The sequence below is a fragment of the Muntiacus reevesi genome, chromosome 2, assembly GCF_963930625.1.
Source record: "Muntiacus reevesi chromosome 2, mMunRee1.1, whole genome shotgun sequence".
Lineage (NCBI taxonomy): Eukaryota > Metazoa > Chordata > Mammalia > Artiodactyla > Cervidae > Muntiacus > Muntiacus reevesi.
In genome coordinates this window covers 199,296,087-199,320,173 of record NC_089250.1, presented here as the reverse complement: position 1 = coordinate 199,320,173, position 24,087 = coordinate 199,296,087, and the positions used below count along the sequence as shown (strand labels likewise).

The 24,087-nt window shown below is 42.3% G+C and overlaps 1 protein-coding gene and 1 pseudogene across 1 annotated transcript in view; one reads left to right on the top strand and one right to left on the bottom strand.

The window, feature by feature from the left end:
* Window positions 1-24,087, top strand: part of USP31 (ubiquitin specific peptidase 31) — a 76,919-nt gene that overhangs the window by 39,990 nt on the left and 12,842 nt on the right. Inside the window, exons 6-13 of the mRNA XM_065924488.1 lie at window positions 2,268-2,412; window positions 7,827-8,007; window positions 10,900-11,011; window positions 11,617-11,711; window positions 13,089-13,166; window positions 13,747-13,876; window positions 19,744-19,863; window positions 22,315-22,540. Of these exons, the coding sequence (XP_065780560.1) occupies window positions 2,268-2,412; window positions 7,827-8,007; window positions 10,900-11,011; window positions 11,617-11,711; window positions 13,089-13,166; window positions 13,747-13,876; window positions 19,744-19,863; window positions 22,315-22,540 (1,087 nt within the window). The remainder of the gene's footprint in view (window positions 1-2,267; window positions 2,413-7,826; window positions 8,008-10,899; window positions 11,012-11,616; window positions 11,712-13,088; window positions 13,167-13,746; window positions 13,877-19,743; window positions 19,864-22,314; window positions 22,541-24,087) is intronic.
* Window positions 14,786-18,756, bottom strand: LOC136159055 (T-complex protein 1 subunit zeta pseudogene; annotated as a pseudogene).

Here is a 24,087-nt window from a genome sequence, read left to right as displayed (position 1 = left end):
TTGCTAAGACTGATGACACATGAGCCACAAAAATGTTGCTTTCTCTTCTTCTGGATTTTTTTTTTTTAACAGTTCTCAGTCAAACATGGTTGGATAGAAATTTAAAATTAGTTGCTTCTACTGTTAAAGGAAAGATAAAAACGTCAAGATCCAAAGGAGAAAAATATACATAAAAACTTTTCATGCTTCATTTAATTGTGTGTATACACATTTAAAAGGAAAAGCTGTGACTTTACACCAAGACCTTCTTTCAGCTTTGTTTATAGGTATAATTAATTAAACCACCACCACCTTAAATCATTCTGTGGATGCTCATGTGGGCCACAGGAAGAACATCCTGTGATAATTGAAGGTCAGGGAGGCTTAGAAAACCCAACCAGTTGTTCTTGAAAATTCCTTCCCATTATGGTGAAAAGAATGAGCATATTGCTAGTACTGTACATGGAGGGGCTCAGTGTGGTTTATTTTCTGATTAAAGTGTTTTACCTTGTTTAGATGAGAGAAAGGAAAGTTGTAACCCCCTCGACCCCCCCACCTTTCTTTTTTGGGTAAATATTTGATACACAGTTGTATTGACCCAGAGTAATTTTGGCCTGTTTGTGACTTGACATACTTTTACACACCTCTTTTACTCAATTCACTGTTAGAGTTTTATTTGGGAAAAAATTCCCTATTTAAAATTTACCAAGGAAAGATGATTCAGTGTCTGAATGACTTATCCCTAGATAACTGCTAAATGCTGCTATGTAATCATGTAAATAATGACGGTGTTTTGTACTTTGACCTCCTGTGACCTCATCTGGGAAGTATTGCAGTAAAACAAATACCACCAGCAGTGTTGCCCTGATGCAGCAAGTATTTCATATTTTCATAGGCCAAGTACTTGCAGATTGATAAAATGTTCATGATTTTCCTTACTTCGCTCATTCATTCTTTTTTTGTAAATTCAAGATGAGGGGAAAGGTAGAGAGAGGGAGGCTTTGGTGTGTGTCTGAGGCTAATCTGGTTGTATCTTTAAAGCCTCCAGTGCTGTCTGGCTCTTTTTGCATTAAGTGAGTGACATAATTACGGGTTTGTTTTTTATCTCAGTTTGCTGGAGAAAGTGACGTATACTTACATGTTCACCTGCAGGAAGACAATGTGTTCATTGAATCATTAGAAGAGAAATGTGAGAGGACTGTTAGTCTTGGATTGTTTGTGGACTGTGCCAGCAAGCCCCTTTCACCTCATTGACTCATAGTGTATTTGTGATAGTAGAGGGGCCCTTAGGGGCCAAGTCCAGCCTCCTCATCTGAAGGAGGCCCGGAGAAACTGTGTGACTTGTTCAGGTCATGGGGCTGGTTGGTGGCAGGCCGGAACTGGAACCTCTTCAGGGTCCAGTCTTCTTTCACTGGACGGTGCTGCTGAGCATGTAATGAGGTCTCTACATGTCTCCATTGTCTTTTTCCCCATCTTTTATTTTTCTTTCTTTATAAAGTAGTCAACCATTTCAGAAACTTAATAAAAGTTAGTAAAAGTGAAAGTACCTTGTATCTAAGTATCTTAGAACTAAGACTTATTAACTTTAATACTGTGTTGTATACTCATTTATATTTTGTCTTGTGCATATACTTTATTTATTATTTTATGAAAATGGAACCGTGTACTCATACTTTTCTTTTCTGACTTTTAATATTTACTTAGGAGATCTTTCCATGTTAGTGCAGATATATGTAGCTTACTCTTTGCAAGACCTTTATAATTCCAGTAGAACTATAGTATAGTTAATTAGTTCCTATTGTTGGGCATTTGAGTCAGTTTACTTTTTTTTCCAGTACAGATCTCCATAGTTATTTGACATTTTTTAATCTGAAAAGAATATTTAATGGTAGAAAATCTCAGAATCAGATGTAGACTCTTACCATTGCTATGAGGCTGGGTAGTTCTATAACCTGAGGCAAGTCACTCCATCTCTCTTTAGTTTCTTCTCCCTGTGAAACAAGGGCTTTAGACTTTGTAAGTGCTGACTGTCTTCACCAAAGCTTAAAGGAACTCTTTATTTAGTGCCCCAGCACTCTGAAATCAGAGGTTGTTGTTATAAACCAGAGAGGATATTGTGTTTCCAAGACTCTCTTATTAAAGGCAGATTCCCCGGGAGTGATGAGGTGTTTCCAAGCCCTCAACTCCCCTGCAGGCCTGCTGATCTGGAGAAGTTCACAGCTGGATTAGGAGATCAATTCTTACTGACTTTCCAGTTACCCAACTATTTGCATTTTTCCCATTTTTAGATTGTGTTAACAGAAATGTACTATGATGGGTTCCATCGTTCCTTTTGTGACACAGACGACCTGGAAACAGTCCATGAAAGTGACTGCATTTTTGCCTTTGAGACTCCAGAAATATTTAGGCCTGAAGGAATTCTCAGTCAAAGAGGTAAATGAGCGTCTGTTTCCGTAATACCACCTGGGTTTGCAGGTTTAACAACTGTCTACTCTTTTAGCTTATTGTATGATGGTATAATTTTTTGAAATTGTGGTGAAATACACTTAACATATCTTTTTATGATGGTATCCATTTTAGGTAACATATTTACCTGGAAGAAGGTAATCCTTGAAAAGAACTTTGTTCCTGGCCTTAGGTTCTTCAGCTCCTAGGGCTTCTGTTCTTTTTACTCCACTCCAGTGGTTGTCAAGGCATCAGTGTCACCTGGGAACTGATGAGAAATATAAATTCTTAGGTGCCCCTCCAGACCTACTGAGTGAGAAATTTTGGGGGCAGAGCCCAACAGTCAATTGACAGGTGATTCTGATGCAGGTGAAAGTTTGAGAACTGCTGCTCTGCCCAGTCTTACCGGTTTTTTGCACTGGTAATTTTTAGAACTATACTCTCCTCTAGCCCCTACTTTTCTTCTGGTTGCGTACCCTGACTCTCAGCGGCCCACTGGAATCTCTGCTTAGAGCCCTGCAGCCATCTCACACTGAGCATTTCTTTCTTGCTCCTGTGTTTCTTCTGTGGAGCATCACTGTCCTTCTTCTCACCCAAGCTTGGCCCAGGCACTTTTCTCGTGGATTTTGACTTAAATTCGCAACTGATTAAACACTCTGTTGTTTCCCTCTTCATTCTACTGCTGCTGACATGGTGCAAATCAGTCTCAACTGGACTTTCCTAGTAATTTCTTTACCCTTGGGCTTTCTCCTGTTCAGTTATTTCTTCACAGTGCTACCAGGCTTATTCTTACATAGAGTTCTGATCATGTTACATGCTTATTGATGTCCCAATGGTTCCCTTTTGTCTGCAGCTAAATCTAAATACCTTGGAAGAATGCCTGGCCCCTTTTGTCTGCATTTAAATCTAAATACCTTGGATGAATGCCTTGCTTTTTTTCTAGCCTCTCTACTATTAGGTTGGTGCAACAGTAATCACAGTTTTTGCATTGTTGAAATTGGCCATTTGATAAGTTGGAATACATTCTAAATAAATGTGGTGGATACTTGATACATCATTTTAATGTGCGTTTCTTGCATTGTGTTTTTTTGTTTGCTGTTTTTATTTATTTTAGACTATGGAAATGATGTTAGACAAAAAGCAAATTCAAGCGATTTTCTTATTTGAGTTCAAAATGGGTTGTAAAGCAGAGGAGACAATTTGCAACACTAGCAACACATTTGGCCCAGGAACTGCTAACAAATGTACAGTGCAGTAGTGGTTCAAGATGTTTTGCAAAGAGGATGAAAGCCTAGAAGATGAGCCTACTGGTCAGCCATCGGAAGTTGACAATGACGACTGAGAGCCATGATCAAAGCAGATCTTCTTACGACTGCATGAGAAGTTGCTGAAGAACTCGGTGTCGACCATTCTGTGGTCATTCAGCAATATGAAGCAAATTGGAAAGGTGAAGAAGTGTGCTAAGTGGGTACCTCAGGAGCTGACTGGAAATCAAAAATGTCGTTTTGAAGTGTTGTCTTCTCTTATTCTACACAGCAGCAGCGAGCCACTTCTTGATCAGATTGTGACATACGGCGACAAGTGGGTTGTAAACGACAGCTGTTGACGACCAGCCAGCTTGGTGGTTGGACTGAGCAGACGCTCCAAAGCACTTACCAAGGCCAAACTTGCTCCAAAAAAAGGTCACGGTCACTGTTTGGTGGTCTGCTGCCCATCTGAGCCACTTGAGCTTTCTGAATCCCAGAGAAACCATTACATCTGAGAAGTATGCCCAGCAAGTTGATGAAAACTACAATGCCTGCAGCCAGTGTGGGTCAACAGAAAGGGCCCAGTTCTTCTCCACAACACCTGACCACACTTGGCACAACCATTGCTTCAAAAGTTGAACGAGTTGGTCTATGAACTTTTGCCTCATCCACCATATTCACCTGACCTCTCGCCAACCAGCTACCACCCGAGAAGCATCTTGACAGCTGTTTGCAGGGAAAATGCTTCCACAACCAACAGGATGCAGAAAATGCCTTCCGAGAGTTTGTTGAATCCTGAAGCACTGATTTTTATGCTATAGGAATTAACTTATTTCTTGTTGGCAAAAATGTGTTGATTATAATGGTTCTTATTTTGATTAATAAAGGTGTGTTTGAGCCTAGTTATGATGACTTAAAATTCATGCTTCAAACCCTTAATTATGTTTGCACCAACCTAATGTATTCCATCTTCTTTCCCATGTACCCTATTCAGATTTACTCTTTATTTCTTGAATATGCCACATGCTTTTATACTTTCCCTCCTGTTTACTCTGCTGAAAATTCATTTCTCCAGGTCTCATTAACACCTACTCTGTCTCCCCTAAGCACACCTTCCAATCTCCTCATCCCACTCATCCTAAGCAGCCACTATTCTGCTTTCTGTCTCTGTAGATTTTTCTAGTCTAGATGTTCATATGAGTGGAACCATATAATATGTGGCCTTTTGTGACTTGTTTCTTTCACTTAGCATAATGTTTCCAGGTTCATCCATTATGGCGTATATCAGTCCTTCAGTTCTTTTCATGGCTGAGTATTATTCTGTTATATGTATATACCACATTTTCTTTATCCATTTGTCTGTTGACGGGCATTTGAACTTCCGCCTTTTGTCTACTGTGAAATAGTGCTGCTGTGCCCATTCATGTGCAAGTATTTGTTTGAATACCTATTTTCAGTTGTTTTGGAGTATATACCTAGAAGTGTAAATGCTGGGTCATATGATAATTCTGTGTTTAACTTTCTGAGAAATTGCCAGACTGTTTTTAATAGAAACTGCGTCATTTTTTCATTCCCACCAGCAATATATGAAGGTTACAGTTTCTCCACATTCTTGCCAATAGTTGTTATTTTAGCCATCCTAGTGAGTGTGAAGTGATGATATGTCATTGTGATTTTTATTTGCATTTTCCTAATGGTAAATGATGTTAGTCATCTTTTCATGCAGTTTTAGGCCATTTCTTCTTTAGAGAAATGTCTATTCAAGACCTTTCACTCCTTTTAAACTTGGGTTGCTTATCTTTTTGTTTTTGAGTTATGTGTTCAAGTTTGCTGGGTACTAGACCCTTGTCAGATATATGATGCAATTATTTCCTCCCATTCTGTGGGTTATCTTTTCGCTTCCTTGATACTGTCTTTTGATGCATAAAAGTCCTTAATTTTGATGAGGTCTAGTTTATCTTTTCCTTCTTTTGTTGCTTTTGCTTTTGATGTCATTTCCAAGAATCTATCACTAAAGTCAAGACCATGAAGATTTATCTGTTTTCTTCTAAGAAAGCTATAAGTTTTAGCTCTTAGATTTAGGTCTTAGATTCTTTTGAAGTTAATCTTTGTGTGTGATGTGAAGTACAATTCTTTTGCATGTGAATGTTCAGTAGTCCCAATACCGTTTTGTTGAAGAGATTTTTTCTTTCCTCGTTGAATGACCTTGGTGCCCCTGTTGACAGTTCTTCTCTTGTTCCTCTTTTCCTTCACCTCTACTTCCACAGGTCTCTGGTGCTTTTAGTCTCTGAACCTGTGGTAATTCTGTACTGTGGGTTGGTCAGCTTTCCCCACTGCTTCCTTAGGATTCAGTTTTCTTTCTTTATTTTCAGGCATTTGCTTTTGTTTTTTTCAGAAGTTGTTTTCTAATTTTAATTGCATTATAATAAAAGGCCAGAAACCTGTCCTCACTTCCCCAACCCCAAACTGGCTGACTGACTCCTGCTCTTCCATCTTCCAGTGTGGCTTCTGCTAATCTCTGACACTGGCATGTTGTGTGGAAATGCTGGTTTCTTCTCTGTCCTTCCTACCACACTGTGAAATTCTTTGTAGCTGGGACTCCATTTTGTTTCATCTTTCTGTACCCAGAAAGATGAGTATAATTCCTAATACACGGTCAGAGCCTTTCCCCAAATCCCCCTTCATATCCCAGTTGCTTAGGGTTAACACTGTGTTTCTATTTATAAGTGAATTTGGTGAGGTCTATGGTTATATAAGTGCTTTTGTTGGAAGAATATACCACTTAGTGAATATGTGTAAGCCTCTACTCTTTACAAAGGCCTCATCAGTATTTCGTTGATGCCTGCGAGGCTCTTCTTTTCTCCATTTTACAGGGGAGGCAGCTGATACTTAGAGAGGTTAGGTCAGGGGCCCAGGTCACACAGTGGTAATGGTGGGCCGAGACTTTGAATGTGGAGCTTGATTTTTGATCAACTGAGTGCATCCTCTCATCTCGTTAGGAATCCTGATCACTTTTAGCAGAACAGGTCTTTCCAGCCTTACCTCTGCTAAGAACCTAGGAAATGAGCCTATTAATTGTCTCAAATTCAGTATTTTCTCATACCAAAGTTTAAAATGGTTATGAAGTGAAACCTCCTGCTCTTTTGTGATTTCTTTATGGTGTTTAAGCTTAAAAAGCTTTCTTTCCTCTATTAGCTTGGTGAAGATTCAGTTCTTCCTTATTTCTAGTTTCTGTGTTCTCATTTTTAGACTCTAATAAATATGGAATTTATTTTGGTATTAACTAGATCCAACAGATGCATAGTTAATACCAAAATAAATTTGTTGAATACCTGTTGCTGGGTATTTCACTTATTGCTGGAGTTTTGCTATGAATACTTTTGTGTAAACCAGCTTTTATTTTCTTCTTTTTCTGGTAATACTGTTGTTATTTCTTTGGTGTGGTGGTGGTGGAGGGCTTTTCTCCAGTCGGCGTATCATTTCCTTAGGCTGTCTTTCCAAAGGATTAAGGAAATGAGCAGTTATTTGGTCAAGCACTTATTGAGCTAAGTGTAAGACCTTGCGCTAGGTGCTGAGTTCCTTAGTGCCTCTGATTGACAGATAGCTCTGCTTTGGGGCATGTTCAAAGACCTGGATTTTAGCTGCCAGCACTGTGCCTGTCAAACATACATTTTTGTTCACTTTATTATAGATCAGTCCAGTCTAGTTGATTAAAATTCTGTAATGGCTGTGAGCATCTTAGACTCCTGGGTCTAAATCAAAGAAAAGGAGCTGCCTTTGGAATATTGAAGATTGTTCCACATATACTGATCTTTATTGTTTATTAAAAAAATTTGGTTGCTGGTTGTATGTATTCGCTTTAAGTCTGTCCTGGAGTGTCATCCTTCAGACTTGCCATTCTAAAACCAATATTCATTGGAGTGAATCGTTTTAATTTTCAGTTTTTAAGGTAGGTAAGGCTAGTTTAAATGATATAACGGATGCCAAGAATTTTTTTAAGGGCTGGATGAGTAATCTCAAAGTTGATCATTTGTTCCTCATTCAGTTGCAGTGTAAATAACATAATGACAACTTAACTTCTCTGATGGGTATATTTTTTATAATGAAAGAGTAAAGACATTTGAAGAGATAAAGTAAGTTTTCATTTTATTTTAGGAATTCACTTAAACAACAACCTAAACCACTTGAAGTTTGGCTTGGATCATTATAGACTGTCTTCTCCTACACAAGCAGCAGCAAAGCAGGGGAAGGCGGACTTGCCGCCCTCACGAGCAGGAAGCGACAAGATCGTTCTGTTGGTGTGTAACCGAGCCTGCACTGGGCAGCAAGGGAGAAGGTGACAAGCAGCTTACTTTCCAATAAGTATTGAGACTTCACAAGTCTAACGCTTCCAAATGTTGTACAAAGCAGGGATTAAAAAATCCTTACTCCTCAGTACTGAATTTTTGATTCTGATATTTAGAAAGAGCACGTGTGTAAGTTGACCTGATTTGAGGGGTTGACACGGGAAGAATATAAAATTAGGATGATAGGATCTGGGTTAGGATGGCTCTCAAGCTCATGTAGTTTTCAGAGGCACATTTCTTACCTGTATTTTCAGCTCAGGATCCTCCTGGAGCTCTAGACTTCTAGACCTGTATCCAGCTACTTTCTTTACAGCTTTAAAAAAAAAAATTCTTAACAAAGCTGCTTGGATGGCATGTGCACCTCAATCTTGTGTTCCAAACTGAACTCATTGTCTTTCCTTGTAAACCTGACCCTCCCATCATTTCCTGACTCGGCAAATGGCCCCACTCTTCATTCAACTGTATTTAGTCAGACGTTTGGGACTTAGAAACCTCTCTTAAATCTGTTTCCCTCTCTTAAGAATTTATGGGAGTTTTAGACTGTCTTTTAAAGTAACTTTATCACACTAGTAATGTTACTTGAGTAATAACACCATATGGATGTATTTCAGGGAGGAAGGATACAGTGTTTCTAATATTAGAGTAGCATTTATATTAACCTTTTAAAATGTGGCTTTGAAATAAGTTTCTTATTTAAGAGTGGTAAATAACATAAATGCAAAATGTGTTGATTTGTATATTTATGATGTTCATTAGCGAGTGTTTATAGTGTGTTGGGAACTGTTCTAAACACTAGGGGTACAGCAGGATCTGTGTTCTCTTGGTGCTTGCAACCTAGTTAAGACAGAGCAACTGAAGACAAGTAAACATTTAATTTCAGACAGTCATTGTTACTTTGAAGATATTAAAACATGCTGTTATGACAGAATGCACTGGTGGGGGTCTGGCAAAGCTACATTAATGAGGAAGGTGAGGGAGGGCCTCCCTGAGGAGGTGGTAGCCGGGCCAAGCCAAGTGAGAAGTTGTGAGCTGTGTGAGCCTCTGGGGAAAGGATCCCATGAAGAGGGGACATCAAGTACAAAGGTGTTGAGGTTATGGCCAAGTAATATTCCATTGTATGCATGCACTGCATCTTCATCCAGTCCCCTGTCCATGGACATTTCGGTTGCTTCCATTCTTGGCTGTTGTAAACGTGCTGCAGTGAATATTGGGGTGCATGCCTCTTTTTGGATTAGGTTTTCTCTGGGTGTTACTGGCTGAAAGGGAAGGGGAGGGATAAATTGGGAGATCAGGCTTGACACACACATACCACTACCAGTATGTATATAAAATAGATAGCTGGTAAGGACCTGCTGTACAACACGCTCTACTCTGTAGCCTACGTGGGAAAAGAATCCAGGAACGAGTGGATATATGTATATGTAAAACCGATTCACTTTGCTATACACCTGAAACTAACACAACATTGTTAATTAACTATACTAAAATAAAAATTTTTTTAAAAAAGATGCTGAGATTAGAAGGAGCTTGGCATGTTTAAGGACAGAAGGAAAGGCAGCTCATCAGATTTCTATGAAATAAAGAACTTATGGAATCCCTTTCATGATGTTGGTCTCTTAAAAGTTAAGACATCGTCACATGAAAAAATATGGCCACTGATTTACACACCATGCTTGTAACGTATTTCACATCACAGTCGTTTTTAGGCAGGCAGGCTTACTGTTGAATACAACTGTGAGTAAACTGGTACTTGTTAGGAGCAGGTTTCTTGGTGACATTAGCACCTCTGCTTTGGCCTGAGTCAGGGTTGGTTTGTGTGTTCATTTGTTCATTCATTCATTCATCCAGCATCTGCTGTTTTCTCGGCACCGGCTGTTTGGACTAGTAAGATAGTCAGTCATAGTGCTTGCTGTCAGATAACGCAGTCTGGTGGTGGCGGCAGAATAAGCAGGCGGTATGTGCGGTGCAGTAGAGCTTGGTCCTACTCAGGGAACGCATCCACTGGGTGCCACTGGGTCCTTATGTGGTTGGATAGGAAATAGCTTAAGAGTGACAAGGCTTTTCCAGGCTGAGAGAACTGGCTGCCTGTTGAGGGTGTGAATTGGATGCATTCAGGGCAACAGCAAGTAGGTCTGAATGGCTGGGGCTTGGGTGAGAGTTAAGGCTGGACCAGTGCTCCCTACCGTGGCTGCATCTTAGAACCACCTGGAGGGCTCTTGAAACAGTCTCAGTGCTCAAACCACAGACCAGAGTGGTTACAGCAGAATCTCATGGGCATCACTGTATTTTAAAGCTCCCTTGCTGATATCAGCCTGTATCCATGGCTGAGAACCACAGCTCTGTCTCATTCTCTAACACCTGTGAGCTCAGCATGGGCTAGGAAACCTGGCAGGAGCCACATGGCTTCTCCGCTTGACTAGAGCTGACTTTTAGTGTCACTTGCTTGCCAGTGTCTTCCTCGTCAGACCACCAGGATATGGCCGCCTCCCTGCTAGACCTCCCAGCCCTCTCTGTCTATTCCTCTGGCCCCTAACCCCTTACGTGTTTGATCCATGTTATTTGCTAGACTCATGCCCACTCCCACATGCTTTTGTCACTGTGTCCACTAATTCCGTGATCTTACTACCTAATATCGTGGTACCATACTTTATTGGAAGCCATTTTGGTGTATAAGTTGTTAAATTTCATTTGTAAATCTCAGTTTCTCTTCTGACTCTTTTCATCCACTTAAGAGTATTAAATTTTCTATTTGCTTTCTTTTGAAAACTGCCCTAAAACTAATTGTATTGTGATTCTATTTAAAAAGATTGTGAAAAAGGAGTTACAGTATTGAAGAAACTATCATACTTTTTAAGGTGATGACAGTTATTTGTGTATGTTAGATTTGGACTACCTTTTGTGCTGCACTTAGAGAAGACAATAGCATGGGACCTTCTGCAGAAGGAAATCTTGGAGAAGATGAAGTACTTCTTGAGGCCCACAGTTTGCATTCAGGTGTGTAAGCCTCCTGATACTCTAGAATAGCACGTGTATACCCCATGCAGAAACAGTCACCACAGTGAGATGGGAAGTTCAGACCTTTGACCTTAGGAAAGACTAGACACTGTGCTGGAGTGTTGGGGAGCCCCAGAGAAAAGTTCCTTAGCAGAAGATGCATTCAGGTTTTCCATACTGAGAACTTATTCCTTATTTTATGAAGGGAGCTGGCTCTTGCAAGGTTTTCTGTGAACTGCCGGGTATTCCTTTATGTTTGTCTAATAAAGTTGAGCACATGATCAGCTTTTGTAGAGAGAGAGATTTTGTGGACAAACTATACATTTTCAAAATTCTGACTACTTTGTTAAGGTATCCATGGAAAACTTAATGTTAAGCTAAAGCAACATGTTACTTGTCTTGCATAACATATTTGATATGTAAATTGCATTTGGGTCAGTCACATTTAAAGTGTGTTATAGTGGCTTGGCAACCTCACGGAATATTGCAGAGAAGCATTTTGTAGAACAGTTTGCTTTCTCACTAACCTGGTTGGGAAATGCCCCTGTGAGCCACATGCCCTGGAAGAGAAACCGAACCTGATTTGCCTTTGCCATTTGATGCAGGTGTGTCCATTCAGTTTGCGTGTGGTCAGTGTTGTGGGAATAACGTACTTGCTGCCCCAGGAGGAGCAGCCTCTGTGCCACCCGACAGTAGAAAGGTAAAAAAAAAAAATTACCTTCTAGGATTTCATGTATGCCTGTGTGTAATTTCTAGTGATGTCTGATGTAATTTCCATGTGAGCGGTAGGTTCTTCAGGCTCATTTAGAAAGTAAACCCTTACTTTACTTTTGATTCATATTGGAGTGGGATATGTTTTGTGATCATTTTTGGAATCAGGAGTACTAGAGTACTTATGTTAGGAAACTAAATTGGTCTATGTCTCAGGATGATAGATGAATTACACTTGCATATTCACCAAGATTGAAGTTTTCCAAAGTAGAATTCTAATCATAACACTTTACTTCTTGAAATCCTTAAATGATAAGCCCAGTTTCTCTACATTTTCAACCCTGACTGCTTCTTTTCTGTCAGGCCTCATATCTTCTCCCCACTGTCGCAGACCTTCAGCAGCGTCAAAGTTCTGAGGGCTGTTTGAACATGACAGCACAGGTTTACATGCGCCTTCCCATGTGCAGCTTCCTCTGTTGAGAATTCCTTCCCTTTGAGCCTCTCTCCACACTGTCCCCTCCCCCATCTGCCCCCAGAATTAGTCTCTCCCCTATGCTCCTTCTGTGCTTTCTACACACTTCTGTTCTCTTACAACACTCTACTGTATTGATAAAATAATAGACATATGTGTACATAGACACACTACACATATATGGATACATAAAAACACTGTTTTGCCTCTATTATAATGCCTTTTCCAATAAATATTGAAGTGCCTGCATTTCAGGATTCCAAAGAATTATACAGCATAGTTCTGTTCGAAAGGAATTCACTGTTTGGTTTTAGAAATTAGAGTTAATAGATTAGACAATGATCTAAAACATTGCAAAAAGTAAAAAGTGTTTGGTAAGTAATGTTGACTATTAATGCTGAGTGTTTCAGAAGATGCCCGAGGGGCCAGGGAGCTCAGGGTCAATAAATGAGGCAAAGCTTGAGGGTCCCTCGCAGGAAGGCACAGGTTACGTTGGTGTGGGCGCAGTCCACGGACCAGGCGTGGTGTATGGAGGGAGGTGCAGAGAGGCAGGCTTCGTTCTCAAAGAGATTGTCGTCTGGTCTCTGGTTTGGTGAGAAATTAGACAAAAATTGGAAAGTCATACCCTCTAAGAGTTATACATGGATAGCCTTATAGTGTGCTACTAAATTTCTTCCTGTATCTTTATTTCCATGTTGAATATTTTAATTTAAGGGTTTTTCAGTTCAGTTGTAATCAAATCGTTAAACATGAGGTTATAATGGTCAGAAACCTTTTCTGATGGGGACCAATGATGAAGGTTTTCAGCAATCACACTGTGATTTCAGATGGTTCGCATACTTAAGTAAAATCATTTCTTTAGAAAGTAATATGTGACTCTTCTCTATCCCACAGGGCACTGAAATCTTGTGGACCAGGCGGTACTGCTCATGTGAAGTTAGTAGTAGAATGGGACAAGGAGACAAAAGATTTGTAAGTATTTTCTTACTTAGTGTTTATATAGTCAATTGTCTTGATGGTTATTTTAATAGCATACCTTTTATCTTTCAACTTAGCTGAAACACAAACCTCTCTTTTCTTTAGCTAACTATCCAAGTGTGTTGCTAATCCTTTATTTAAGCAATGTATTATTTCTCTCCTATACATTCTGTTGTCTGGATCCCAAAATCTTAGAACATTTGTTTGCTGCTAATGAGACAGAAGCTATGTATTCAAATTATTTTGATTATTATTACAGGCCCATTAACTCCCAAGTTACGCCAAAAGCATGCCCTTTAATACAAAAGGATAAGAATATATGAATTAATCAGCATAGTGTGTGGCCAGTCCCGGAAAAACCAACTCCAAATTTTTTCTTGAAAGTGACTTTTTAGATTGAGAACTTTTCAAGAGCATTTTGGATCCTAGAAAAGTTGGATTGCCCCTTTTGCTCTCTTACATATTGATCTTTTCAGTTATGAATTTATAGTCATGTTGTGAAGCCGTTAATTTTTTTCCTGTGTCAGTTTTGCAAGACCGTCTCTGATACATGCTTTTCTGCCCCTCATTGCAGCTTGTTTGTAAATACTGAAGATGAGTATATCCCTGATGCAGAAAGTGTCCGGCTGCAGAAGGAGCGTCACCATCAGCCTCAAACTTGCACTTTATCCCAGTGTTTCCAACTCTACACCAAAGAGGAGCGGGTAAGGGTGGGCAGTGTTTGATGGCTGGTGAGGGTAGTAGGGAGGCACCAGGGTGGGATGACCATGGAGAACAGCAGATTATGCCCCAGAAGAACCCAGGGATTGGTTGCATTTATGTAGGTTCTGCACATGTGCTGTGCGTCTTAGTGTTAATCCTTTTAGGACTTTAACAAAAAGCAGTTTAAATTTCTGGAGTTTCTGAAAAAAAATGCTCTAGACACCAATCTTTGAATAGTTCTTTTTTTCCCTCCTTTTTAATTGTTAATGACTAAGTTATTTGTTTTAACTTAGAGATTAAATTATTTTCCCTTGTAACTAGGTCATTGGTTCTCAACTTTTTGGTAGTGAGAACATAGATGCCAGGACTTACTAAAATTAACTAAAATTGAAAATTCAGTTCCTTAGTTGCATTAGCCACATTTCAAGGGCTCAGGAGACACTGTGGCTGGTTGCTCCTGTTATGGACAGTGTAGATATAGATGTAAATCTGTACTGTGTAGGACAGCCTGGTTTAGACCACTTAGCATGGTGCTTTGCAGGTTGTAGGGATTCGGTAATTAAGATAGTGGTTGGGACCCTTGCCTGTGTGTGTTTTTTCAACAGGAATATTTAATAGCAAGGTAGATAACATATGCTTACCTAACATTTTTATATAGCTAAGCTAAAGCAAAACATCCTGTTCATTGGATAAATATAGCCTGCTGTATGTGTGTATAATTCAGAGCAGTTTAAAATACACTGTAATTTCAAAACTTCAGAATTTGAATAGGTGCCAGTGTTGTCTCATTTTTTCATACAAGAAAAGAAAATTCCTTTGAAAATCGTTTGAGGTTTGGATCAAAATTCCATACCTGTAGTCTTAGGATCACTCTGTAGAGTCTTCATGATTCAGATGATACAAGGGAAGCTTCAATTCAACTTTCCTTTTAGAGGAGACATCCCAGCTCTCATAAACTCATCAACCAGGAGAATGGTGGTGGCAGTTACAGTGCAGGAGTGATGAAGCTGATTCTTTACATATTGGTCATCTCGTATGCCTTCCATTGGCTCACCTGCGTTCAAGTCCATACCCACAAGCTGACCTGATTCTGAATATTCTGCTTGAAGTTAAACTGGTGTTTCCTGAACGGTCAAAACCCAAGTTCTGAGCAGGAACCTCGTGAATAGTGAGCAATTCATTAGCAATACTTGGACTCCCAAGTTGGGCCCTGCCCCTTAGACACTGGACTTGTATACAATCAAGGGTATCATTGCCACACCCACTGCACCAGCACTGGGGATGACACAGCCATCATCGATACGTTTGTAACAGCCCTCAAGCCATCTTTTATTGCCTCTCTGATTTGCATGAGTGTGTACTTATTTTGTCCTTTGACCAGTAATGTCACAGATGTTGCATTTCTCAATAAAGGCAACTTCTCTTCTCCCCGTGTGTACTCATGGACAAGTTCAGCATGTCCCAAACAGTCAGAATTCAGGTCATCAAAAGAATTTAGAGCTACCCCACTATAGGCCAGAGTCAGCTTTTCCACCTTGCTCTTATTAGCGCTGTGCAGAGCTACTAGGCCTTCTTTTGCAAGAGCATTTAAGGCAAAGGAGTCAGTTCCCTTTTGATTAACAGTAGCACATCCTTTAAGTCACAGTCACACTTTATTTTGTAAAGTTTTATTACTTTTAAAACTCCATCTTTAGTGAATTTTCTTTCAGCCTTTACTAATTTCTCTCTCTCTCTCCCCTGCACTCTTATTTTAAAAAAGCCAGAATTCACTTCTGTTTTTTTTTTATTCTAATGGCACATTGCATATAAGGATATATGCATCTTTTGCTTTATTTTTTTCCACGTCAGGATGGCATGTCCCATCATCCAAAACAAGACCTCTGATTAAGCTTATAGTTTCAGGTTTATGTTTCATCTCCATGATCTCAACCATGAAGGGGTCACTATGTTTATCTTTTTTGTTAATGACTGAGATAGAATCTACTGCCACTTCTGTTAAAACATCAGCAAATTTAGTATGAATTTTAGTATGTAAAGATGTTTTGGCCATGTCAGTAAGTGTTTTCCTGTCCATCTCTTTGCGTATTTTGATTCGTTGACAAAGCTAAAGTGCCTTTTCCTTTCCAGTTTTGTAAAAATCCTTCTGTTATTATTCTGAGATGAAAACCATGTATTAAACACACAGTTAGAAAACTACCACTAACTTGGAGATCTTTAGTTAGATGTGACTATAGTTCGTGATAAAGCAAATTTATGGAGGGATATTCTGAATCATTCATACGCTTTCATGCAGCTAATATAATGAGCTGACTTTCTCAATACTTTTAAAAGGATAAATAAATAGCCCTTTCAGTGTAGAGGAAAAGAACAGACATTACAGTAGCAGTGTCAGAGCCAAGGAACTAAAGCACTCTTGGTGCTCACTGTGCAATAGGCCTGTGTGGTTTTTAAACCTTTTCAGGTTTAGACACCTTGAGAAACCTTGATGAGAGCACTTAGAGTTCCTCTGATTTTGAATTGATGTTTAGGATCATAATTCCAACTACTGATTGTTACTACTCATTCTTGCATGTAGGCAATCATGGAATTTCAGAGTTGGAGGGGACTTTAAAGCTTTTTTCTAATGATTGAGTTCTTCTACCTAATTTCACATAGATGATTGTCCAGCCGCTGTTTGTCAGAGACACCATTTCCTCTTTGGATACCTCTGATGGTGACTGATGTTACCCTGAAATACGTCCTCAGTTGCTACAACCCACAGGCAAACTCTCAGGTCATTAAGAACAATTGAGAACAGATCTTCATTTTCTTCTACTTGTTTATCCTTCAAATGGTTGAAAATAGTTTTCATCTTCTCACTAAGCCTTTTCTCCTCCACTCAGTTAATAGCTAGTTCCTTTACTAGTTTTTCATTCGACATATTTTTCTAATCTTGGGCTTTTATAAAACAACTGACATTAAATCTGACTGATGATTATATGCTCTGTGTAGCCCCTTATCCTATTTAGCTTTTTTTTTTTTTTTTTGATTTGGGAGATGTTCAAAACTTAAAGTTGGGCAGATCTACTAGAGGACAACGAATCGAACTGGGGTCTCCTGCATTGCAGGCAGATTCTTTATCAACTGAGCTATCAGGGAAGGCCAGATGACAACATTGGTATTCTACAAAACATCTCACTGATCTTGTAATCGGGATTTGTTCATTCAGTACTTGTTTGTTGAGTACATACTATATGCTAGCTACTGTGCTTGGCCTGGGGTTATAGCAGGGGCCAAGACAGACAGCATTTTTGCCCTCAGGCTGTTATAGTGTAGTGGGGATAAACAAGTAAATAAAGAAGCAAAGGTCCTGGGGTAGAAGAAAGGTTGAGAAACAGAAATGAGGCTGATGTGGTGGGGCACGGCAGATGGGAGACTTTGTCCTGGTCATAAAATAACCCTAGCAAGTACTGCAGTGTCCAGCCCTTCCATAGAGGGCTTTCAGTAAATATATCCTGCAATAAATGAGTGAGTGTTCCTTGGGAAGCTCAGTCATTAGGTCCAGAAATAACAGTTCAGATAGGAAAGAGGAGAAGGTCAAACTTAGGCTGTGTGGTGATAATTTTGGGGTCAAGCTGTCTGCGAGCTCCGTGATGGTCAGCAGTGTTGTACGAGTGTCAGTGCAGTTGGCCACCTAAGGAAGCTTCGCAAACAGTGTCCAGATCTCAGGTGGAGACAGCCCTGCTCTCCTCATCACCTTGAATGTTCACTATTAAGAGACTGACATCCCAGGGCACAGGCAGAGTGTGGGTCATGGATGGTGCGTCTGGAAATCCTGGCACGGCTGAATGTGTTTTGACAAAGGAGACCTTAAGTGAAGATCTGATAGGTGTTTTCATCCATTTCATCTTGTGGATGAGGGCTTGGACGTCTTTTCACTAAAAAGCAGAATTAGAGACTGGATATGGCAGGGAGGGTAATTTCACCTTAATATGAGGAAGAACTCTGTAACAGACTGAAGAGGGGGCAGCTGCCTCCCGAGCCAGTGCCTTCCCTGCCAGGCGTTCACAAGGCCGGCCATGTCGCAGGCACGCAGAGACCCGGCAGCTCTGCGGCAGTTCCTGCCGAGCTCAGTAGAGGAATAGAGCATTGTTGGAGAAACTGTCAAAACTACCGGACATTGTCATCATGACGTTCTTACTGTATCTTATAAAACAGTGTCTGTTCATGATGTGTTGAAAATGAAAAACAAACGGCCTGCTTCTTTACCAGAAGCGCTGGGCTGGGTGGCCACGTACTTAGGCGGACAGTTGGCATGTTGCCAAGATGGGGACTCACCAGATGACAGTGTAGGTCCCTCCTGTCTGATGTTCTCACTCGTTCCATCCACCCAGACCCCTGTCCCTCCCCATCTTTGCTGCACACACACGTGGGTCTTCCTGTCATGAAACAAAATTCCCTCAGTTCTGCTTCCCTTTCTAGCTGTCATGCCAGTCTTTCTCTTCTTTTCTGCCTAACTTGATCATTAGTGGTTTCAGCGTATTCTCCTTCCTACCTCCCAGACCTCTCGTCATCTGTCTGACTTGGGTTTCTGACAGCTGTCCAGAACTCTCGGAGCCCCTCCTGGGCTCATGTCAGTGGTCTTTGCTCAGCCTGTGTTTGCCCTTTCCATGGGATGTGGTTCTGATAAACCAGCCTGCTCTTGCCACTCTCTTCTTGGTCTGCATGAAAGGAATGCTTCTGACCTGCCTGTTTCTGACTGTGCATCCTCAGTTTCTGGTGGTCTCTCAGTCTTTGTTTCCCTTAAGAATCTGTATCCCCCCAGGTTCTGCCCTTGGCTTCTCTAACATCTCAGAGGGCATGGCTATCCGTTCGGTTCCCATGGCCTCCCTCACTTCGTCATGTTAATGGTCCCAGATCTGACGCATCTCCTGAAATCCAGAATGAATTTTAAAAACCTCTTTCACCAGACATGTCCTGTTAGAACCTCTATGTCCCCTTCGTGAAACCCTTGCCTGCAGAGGGGACACCCAGGGATTTGAGGCCTCAGACTGGTGTTGAGAAAGGTCTTGGTGGTAGCAGGAGGGGGAGGATTGTCTGGAGCAGATTGATGTTTGGGGAGGAAGAGCAATTACGAGACTGGAGGAAGTTGAGGTCGGAGTGAGTGAGGACTTTGAATTAAGCTGGGTTGAGGGGATGGAGAGGGAAGGAGACAGGTGTGAGGAATGTTAGAGGGGTGTTATCTTGGATGGACGTGGAGTGGAGGAAGAGGGAAGGATTTGAGGCTTTGGGATGATGCCTGTGTTGTGCTCTTAACAGGTGGTAGTGATATTGCTGGGGTAGGACATACAGGAGGAAGAGAACGGGGAACTGTATTGACAGAACGGCGATGAGTTGAGTTTGGGAGTATGACGAGCTTCTGTGACATTTGTCTTTATACAGTATTTATTTACCTCATTGGTCATTCCTTTTTGAGAGAGAGTCTATTCAGCAATCATTGGAAAAGACCCTGATGATGGGAAAGATTGAAGGCAAAAGTAGAAGAGGGCAACAGAGGATGAGATGGTTATATAGCATCACCGACTCAATGGACATGAGTTTGAGCAAACTCTGGGAGCTAGTGAAGGACAGGGAACCCTGGCGTGCTGCAGTCCATGGGGTCGCAGAGTCGGACACAGCTTGGCGAGTGAACAACAATAGCTATTCGGCCAGTGTTTGGGTGCCAACCCTAGCCCTTTGATTGTGTTTTTCCATTGACTCCCGTCAAACATAGTTTGTGGAGGGATTCAGAGTTGAGCCATGCCTTGACCCAGAAGTGAGGACGCAAGGATGTCTCCTGTAGGGGGCCTGTCTTAAGCGGTGCTAACAGCGTCGTGCTCCTTATTTCCAGCTCGCCCCTGATGACGCCTGGCGGTGCCCGCACTGTAAGCAGCTGCAGCAGGGCAGCATTACGTTGAGCCTCTGGACTCTGCCCGACGTGCTGATCATACATCTGAAGAGGTTTCGACAGGTAAGATCCTCTGTCCCAGGGAAGAGCTCTATGACCAGGTGTCTTACGCCCACTGCGGGCGGGCTGTTGGGGGTGGTTCTTTGGTGTGCCCGTGTGAGCCCATGATTTTGTGTTGTTACAGACTCACATCTTCCCCTGTGTTTGGGGCCCTGTTTTGTTCTTTCCCAAAGCAAAGTTCAAGCATCCTGTGATCCTAACCATTTTAGTTCATACGGCAGATATTTTACTTTGTTCCTGAGGATTTGCTTTAGATATGTAAATGTTATGCTCAAGTAAGTGTGCTTTGGGATTAAAAAAAAAACTTGAGCTCTTTTCTGGGGGCAGGAAGAGTTCTGTTTCTACCTAAATTAATAACGGGTGTTGTCCTGCTTCCAAGGAGCTGTTGTACAGTTGGGGAGATGAGTCATACATGTATACGAAGAAAATCTGCTTTGCATTGTATGGCTTTGTGAGTCAGTTTTCCCAAAAAGGCTGTCTATTCCTGAGGTTAGAGCTGTCCCGGGTGGCCCCCTTGTAAGGGAGGTAAATGAGACGTAAACGCTGGAGGAGTCTCTGAGCCTGGATGCAAGAAGGTGTGGATCTGAAAGATTAGGAGGAGGCCTGCAGCAAGTGAGGGAGGGGCACGCGTATCGTGCCTGGGCACAGTGGGTGCAGAGCCCAGGGCAGGAGGCTGAGAGCTGAGGCCAGTGTGGCTGGAGGTCTGGGGGGTCGGGGAGAAAGGCGTGAGTCAAGTAGAAGAGGCTGGCAGTGGCTGGTCGTCCAGCCCTTGTAGGCAGAGTGGGATTCTGAACTAGTGAGGCAACATGACCAAAGGCGTGATTTGAAGAGACCATTCAGGCTGCTGTGTGGAGAACTAGAGGCTATGAGGATGCAGATGGGGAGGTCTGAAGGAGGCCGTTTATCCAGGGCAGGCCTGGCTGATGGTTGGCTTTGGAGTTGAGGCAGTGGAGGTGGAGAGACCTGGATAGATCTGGGAGATGTCTAGGACTTGCTGATGAAGTGACGATGTTGGGGGCACACACGTGGTCGCCGGGGCGGGGCTTGCACACGGAGGCTTGGAGTCCGGCCCCTGTGCTAGTGAGGATGAGCATTTGCCTTGAGTGTCCCAGCTGCACGCCTCCATTGGAGTCTGCAGGTGGCCGGCCCACTGCGGGTGTGCCCAGCCCTCTGTCTCTTTCCACAGGCACAGACTGATGTCCTTTGCTTTCTGTTTCTTTTGAAGACGAATTGTCACCCCTCCAGCGCCCCAGCTCAAAATTGTAGTGTCATCTTTGACTGTTTCTTGTCCCTGACACCTAGACTTGGTTGTTCCTCCCCACTTCCTCCTGTATGTGTCCCCTTCTCTGTGTTCTTGCTGTCATCTTGCCACTTCCAACTTTCCACTCCTTCCCAGTAGGTTGCAGTTGCGGTGTCTTTTTATTGGTTTTGTAACCTACACTGCTCTTCCCTCTCGAGCACGTTTTGGGCACTACTCGTGACAGCTCTGATGACATCACCTCCTGCCTCAGAGCCTCAGTGCTTCCCCCTTGACTACAGAGCAGGATCCAGGTTCTTTAGCCTGAGCATGCAGGACCCACCTGCCTTTCTCTTAGGAACTTTTTTTTTTCCCCTTAGAATGGGCATTATCTATACCTGATTCATTTTTTTAAAGCCCCATAGACACAGGAGGCCTTGTGGCTCAGCTGGTAAAGAATCCACCTGCAATGCGGGAGACCTGGGTTCAATCCCTGGGTTGGGAAGATCCCCTGGAGAAGGGAAAGGCTACCCCACTCCAGTATTCTGGCCTGGAGAATTCCTTGGACTGTGTAGTCCATGAGGTTGCAAAGAATTGGACATGACTGAGTGACTTTCACTATAGACACAGAAAACATTCAGTACATATCTGTTCACCTGATGGCAAGATTTCCAGATTGCCTAAGGTTGTCAGCTCAGTGAATGTAGTAAGCTTTGAGTCTGCTTGCTGGAGGAGGTGGGGCAGGAAGAGGCCCTGATCCGTGCGTTCGGCGCCAGCACCATGCTTCCCCTTGACACGTGTTGTTACTTCATTCCTTTTCACGCCTCTGGATCAGCCACTGGAAATTGTCATTTTGCAAGTTAAAGACCTTTATTAGATAAGGACCAGAAGGCTCATTATCCCCTTAGTTAATCGCTGGTTCCATTTTTGGTGATATTAAAACCTGTTCCTCCAGGTATTGGAGGAACAAGTTTGTTAGTCCTGGAAAAGTTCGTTCAGGTTTTTCTATAGCATCTTACGGAAAAACGTGAATGAACTTTTTGGCCAACCCCAGTAGTTAGCAGTGTTAACCTGTTTCCTGTGTCTTATGTCTTTGGAAACATCACATAGGAAACTTAAGCCTACTTCAGCTGATAGAGTCTGCCTTTCACGCTGAACTGACCTACCCTCTGCTCGCATGAACATATCATCAGGACTTGTCTTTCTTCTTGCAACAGGAAGGAGACAAGCGTATGAAACTTCAGAACATGGTCAAGTTCCCTTTGACTGGCCTGGACATGACACCTCACGTGGTTAAGCGAAGCCAGAGCAGCTGGAGCCTGCCATCCCACTGGTCTCCGTGGAGACGGCCCTACGGACTCGGGCGGGACCCTGAGGACTACATCTATGACCTGTATGCCGTGTGCAATCATCATGGCACCATGCAAGGGGGGCACTACACAGGTCTGCAGCGCGAGAGGCCGGGCGCCTGTGCCTACGGTCCCCCGACGTGTTGTGCTTGCGACAGGGTGGCTGTGCTTTTAGAACCTTGCTTTCTCTTCCAGCGGGACGTGTGCCGACCACGAGGGCGGCTTTCACTTTCCGGTTCTCTGTCCCCTGGCCTCATCTGGCCAGGCTCTGACCCGAGCGGGCAGTGGTGGCCTGTGCAGAGGGGTGGCCTCATCTGGCTCACCCAGGACTTGCCTTGTTGACTTCACCTGCACAGCCCCGTTTGAGGTTCTGCTCTGCTTCCTTGAGGGCCTAGCATCTCCCTGATTTGGAGTGGTTGTGGACCACTGTTTTTTAATGGTGTCTTTAAAGTGACTTGTAAGGGTTTTTCTTTTTGCTTTGTGTTCAAATTTATTTTTTTTATTTGTCAAAGCAGTAGCGCTCATCATGAAATTTAGAGACTAGAAAGAGGCAGAAAGAATAGCGCCATCAACCCATGAGGATATCACTCCAAAATAATCTGTGAGATTATTACTCAGAAAATGGTGGGAATTCCCTGGAGTCCAGTGACTAAGACTTTGCACTTCCACTCTAGGGGGTGAGGGTTCAGTCCCTGGTCGGGAAACTCAGAGCCCACATGCTGTGTGGCATGGCTGAAAACTTTAAAAGAATAAAAAAAGGTAGTAGTTTTTAGAAACTGTCATAAATAACACACAACAGAATTTTCCTTTTTAACTATTTTTAAACATACGGTTCAGTGTCATTAAGTTCATTTATATCTTCGTGCAGTCCTGACCACTGTCCATCTCGAGTTTCTTTCATCTTCCCCAATTGAAACTCCGCATCCATTAAGCAGTAACTCCCTGTTGACCCCTCCCCCATCCGGGGCAGCCACCCTTCTTTCTCTGAAACTGATTACTCTGGGTACCTCGTGTCAGTGAATCATACAGCATGCGTCCTTTTGTGTCTGGCTTTTCACTTGGCGTAATGTATTCAGGATTCACCCATGTTGTACCGTGTGTAACAATTTCCTTCTTTTTTAAGGCTGAATAATATCCCTTTGTAAGTAGGTCACATTTTGCTAAGTGGTGTTTGCTTCCAGTGTTTTCCTGTAAGTTTCGGCCATTACTTTATACTGTTGTGATTTGTACTGGTGTGCTCTGTTCAGGTGAACCTCTGTGGAGCACCTCCTCTGTCTCTTGCTTGCCATAGGCCACAACATATCAGAGACATGTTGGAAACGAAAAACAATCTCGGCCTCTGTCTTCCAAGAGTGTAAGCAAGTGGTTGGGACAGCATAGGCACACATAATATGAAAGAGCGGAAGTGTGTATTAGATTCTGTGATTGAAGTGTGGACTGTGGGTAGAATGGGCCGGGAGGAGAGAGTGACCGGAGCACCCCCTTCCTGGAGGGTCAGGGGAAGCTGTGATTAGTAACCTGCCACCTACACGTGAAATCTTTTCAGACTAATGGGGCAGATGCTTACTTTTTGTAAACATTATTTTTAATGACTGCAGGATATTCTGATGATGAAACTCAAATGTGATATATAACCATTTC